The sequence below is a fragment of the Sinocyclocheilus grahami genome, unplaced genomic scaffold (assembly GCF_001515645.1).
Source record: "Sinocyclocheilus grahami isolate Dianchi unplaced genomic scaffold, SAMN03320097.WGS_v1.1 scaffold121.1, whole genome shotgun sequence".
Taxonomy (NCBI): Eukaryota; Metazoa; Chordata; class Actinopteri; order Cypriniformes; family Cyprinidae; genus Sinocyclocheilus; species Sinocyclocheilus grahami.
In genome coordinates this window covers 490,982-495,355 of record NW_015505300.1, presented here as the reverse complement: position 1 = coordinate 495,355, position 4,374 = coordinate 490,982, and the positions used below count along the sequence as shown (strand labels likewise).

Sequence of the window (4,374 nt, the reverse complement as noted above, 5' to 3'; positions counted from 1 at the left end):
GAGGCCCCCCCCCCCCCCCCCCCCCACACACACACATTAAACTTGCAATTCAATTCAAGTTTATTTGTATAGTGCTTTTCATGATGAAAGACTGAACAGAAAATTAAGTTTCTACAATATTTGCAATTCATGTATATGTAGTTTGCACCCTCAAAGTTACAGAAAGTATTATCCTCCCTGGCACTGACTTTTTTTCTCCCTGTATTAAAAAAGGCATTACAAAACACGTTTACATTTTTTGCAGTTCTTTTATGTTTTATGTTAAATAAAGTATTATGAATAGTTTACTGAGTTATTTTAAAATTTGTAATATAATTATGAAAATATATATGACATCGTTACACGATATAAATAATTTTAAATAGTTAAAATATAATAAATATAAAATATATATATATATATATATATATATATATATATATATATATATATATATATATATATATATATATATACTGTATATCCATAGAAATATACTACATCTAATGTCTATGACATGAAAAATAAATCCACATCATATATTCAGCATACAGAAAAGATTTCAATTTGTGCATGATGTGATCAACGGTCCTTTCCAGGGAAATATATATTTTTTCTTTTCTTTCTCTCTCCCTATCAAGTTTTGGTCGTAAGCGAGCTACACAGATACCTATGGTGCTCATGATAATATTCACTGGTGACTGGTCTCTCTCCAAACTTTTATGTGTACCTCTCATCACAGTTCATTGTTGGTGTTGCTCTTGGAGGATTTTGTATCAACAGCATAATCTTTGGTATGAGACAATATTGATGTTTTCAACCTTAACATCATCCTGGCTTGTAGACTGGCTAGTATCAGTAGATTGAATATTCAATGTAAAATATCAGATGGCTCATTAACTTAGAAAATACATAGAACCTTTTTAGAACCTTTTTAGACTTTCATTTTGTATCATCAACAAATCAGTTGATAGGTCTTGGGTAAGACTGTATGGGCTACATATGTGACTCTAACACACAGAATAGCTGTATTTTCATCATAATTCCATTTATCACAATGTTTTCATCCTGGCTGTAGCCACCGAGTGGATTGGAGTTGCTCAGAGATCCTATGCAGCCTGTCTGAGTCAAGTCCTTTCCGCTTTGGGGCAGGTCATGTTTCTTGCCGTTGTTTATTATGTCAGGGACTGGAGACTGGACCAGTTTATAATGGCTGCATCACACTTGCATTTGTGGTTGTCTACTAGAGCTGTAGTCAAGTCCAGCTTTGTCAAGTCCAAGACCAGGACTAGTCGAGACCGAGTCAAGACCGAGTCCAAAGAGGTTCGAGTCCAAGTCAAGTCCAAGTCCAAGTCCAAAAGTTTTGAGTCCAAGTCAAGACCGAGTCCAAATGAGAGAAAAAAAAGGATCCTCTTCAAGACCACATACTTAACTATTGATAATGTATGTGATGCGAGAGACAGCATATCTCCTATTCTAAGAAAATAATTTTACATTATTATTTGTAATGATCAAAAAGCATGTGCAAAGTAACAACTCTGTAGGACAGGGTCTCCTAACTAGATCCTGGAGGGCCAATGCCCTGCAGAGTTTAGCTCCAACTGGCCTTAACACACCTATCCTATTATAGCAGACATATCCACTGATTTGCATTGATTTTGCCTTTCTAATAGTCCTGCACGATATGAGGAAATTCTGCTATGTGTGATAACAGTGGAGTTTTTTTTTTTTTTTTTGCAGTGATGATTACTTGTGACAAATAAATGAATAATTAACTGTGCATATTAGGGCCAACAAATAAAACTAAATATTTTTTGTTTGTTTTTTTGTTTTTACAGCGGTGAGCATTACAACCAATAACATACGATTCCATTGAGTTTATTAATGCAATGGCCAATCAAAGGCATTCAGATGAGTCATCGCTGAAACGCCAGAGTTTTGTTGAGTGCTGAATTCTGCACTCTGGCGCCTAAATCCACCAACTCTGCTATTTCATAGCACGTTTCGGTGCCCATTGCTAAATAACATGTTCATACTGCAATGACAATGAAAATACGATTCATCTTTCAGCCCTATTTCTAACCTCATAAAAAGAGTCGGTAACACTTTACAATAAGTTTATCACTTTACAATAAATTTATCGAGACCGGACTCGAGTACTACATATGGTATGTGTGTTCATGTTTAAAACCCACTTCAAAGAACCATTTCAATGCAGTTCTGTAATTTTGTATTTGGTTTGAAGGATTAATTTGTAAGTGAATGGAATCATTTGATATGCACACCAATATAGGTTTATTCCAGAGTCTGCCAGATGGCTTCTTGTCCGCGGAAGAACTACAGATGCGAAAGAACTCATTCAGAAGGCAGCGGCGATCAACAAACGTACAGTTCCAGATTCATTGGTGGAGATATATTTCACTAATTATCACCACGAGCCAAATGACAGGTCCATTTGTCTTAAATAACACAATATGGATAACATCTTTTGTTAGGTCCTAAATGAAAAGCCTGTTGAAAGAGGAGGTATAAAAATCCTTTTTGCTTTCCATGTGCTCAGGAAATATTTCTTAACTATTACCTTCGCATGGTGAGTCAATTCTCAGAGAATTTATTTATTTATTTTGATTGGAATTAGTTTTTTTCTGAACTTTCAAAGGTCACATCTAAACTTGATTGGTTGTTTATACTCAGGTGTGCGTTAAATCTAGGGTACTACAGCCTCTCTCTGAATGTGGCGAAGTTCGGCCTTGATATTTTTCTCAATCAACTCATATTCGGCCTCTCTGAGATTCCGGTCCACTTCCTCTGCATGTGGTCTTTGGAAACGGCTGGAAGGAAGGTGTCTCTGATGGGTGCCCTCATAGTAGGAGGGTCTCTCTGTCTCCTGACACTTGTAGTTCCACAAAGTAAAACCTTTTCCATATTTACCACTCTATAATGTACAAAGAATCAGCACTTAAACATGTGATGCCCTTCTTAAGGTAATTACATCGCCATCGCTGCTCTTGCCACATGTGCAAGGTTTCTCATGAATGGGGCAAGCAGTGTTTGCAATGTTTATATTCAAGAACTGTTCCCCACCTCCATTTGGTAAGCATGAGCCTGTGTCATTTTCTACTGGTATGAATGAGACTGTTGTTTTTAATGCAGTTATGTAATAATCTGCTTGTTGATTTCCAGTCAGACGGCCATGGGTCTGGGCTCCACTGCAGCATGTGCTGCAAGTATGTTGTCTCCTGTGGTGAACCTGCTGGAGATCTATCATTTCACTATTCCCACTCTGGTGTTTGGCAGCCTGGCACTAGCGAGTGGGATAATGGCCTTCCTGCTGCCTGAGACCAGATGCACTGAGCTGCCTGGTTCAACAGAGGAGGCAGAGGGCAAGAGGTACATGCACTTTGCAAAGTTTTTATGCAACTGGTAAAAATAGTCATATTTAGTGAAATTCTGCTGATTAAAGTGATTTTTGCAGTTCTTACATGTCTTAAAATCAGTTCATTTATTTATTCTTTAATTTCTTTAATACCCAAGCTACACATTAAGTCTTGTCTTACATATTGTTTTAAAATGTGTGTAGAAACATTTTGCTATTTTTTGTTAAGGGAAAATAACACACTATCCCTCTGTTTCCCAAAAGGCGACCAAAAATTACCAATCCTGCACCTGGTGATTGTGAAGACATCAAAGCAACCAAGTTATAAGTTCTTAAAATCTTGGAAGATGGTGGCTATTGATATGTTTTTATTCTGTTTAAGAGTTTACAGTGTAGTGATATGTAGAAATAACAATTAAGGTTTTTATTATAATATCTGCAGTGTAGCGTCTGGACCACTCAAACACACAATATATATTTTGTTAGCTAGATTTAACAAATACTCTGTAACACCCCAGGAAGCTGAACAGGCCCCTGGTTCCATAGCAATGCTGACACCAGATACTTTTACGACCTTGTGGAATGTGAGCAGAGACTCTCAGCTGCATTTTCCAGAAGCAAGAGGCACAAATGCACAGTAGAAATGGACTTTTCTACTAATTAAGTCATAGGAAAACCTTTCTTTGAATGAACAGTGTATCCTTCAGGTCATTGGGTATATTATTGTCATCGTGTATTTTGTCTTTGATATTTTTAGACTATTTTAGGCATGCTTGTGAGGGAACCCATTCCTGTCATCCTTTCACTATAAGTAACTCTACCATGTTTAGTATCTATGAATTCGTATTCAGATGATCTAATTGAGAGTGTATATTGTATATTTACACCTACGCAACATATTAGTGTTCTAAGAGTCTTTAATAATTGTTATACAAGCTTCATATGCAAATTACCATGCTTTCAAACAAAGGGCCATAAAAATGCCCCAGTATCTCAGAACTCCCACTTGAGATTCCGGA

The 4,374-nt window shown here is 36.7% G+C and overlaps 1 protein-coding gene across 1 annotated transcript in view; it reads left to right on the top strand.

The window, feature by feature from the left end:
* Positions 1-2,494: 2,494 nt before the first annotated feature.
* Positions 2,495-4,374, top strand: part of LOC107589879 (solute carrier family 22 member 13-like) — a 3,435-nt gene continuing 1,555 nt past the window's right edge. Inside the window, exons 1-5 of the mRNA XM_016278453.1 lie at positions 2,495-2,569; positions 2,674-2,888; positions 2,964-3,072; positions 3,163-3,369; positions 3,585-3,747. Coding sequence (XP_016133939.1) covers positions 2,792-2,888; positions 2,964-3,072; positions 3,163-3,369; positions 3,585-3,747 — 576 coding nt within the window. The 5' untranslated portion in view covers positions 2,495-2,569; positions 2,674-2,791. The remainder of the gene's footprint in view (positions 2,570-2,673; positions 2,889-2,963; positions 3,073-3,162; positions 3,370-3,584; positions 3,748-4,374) is intronic.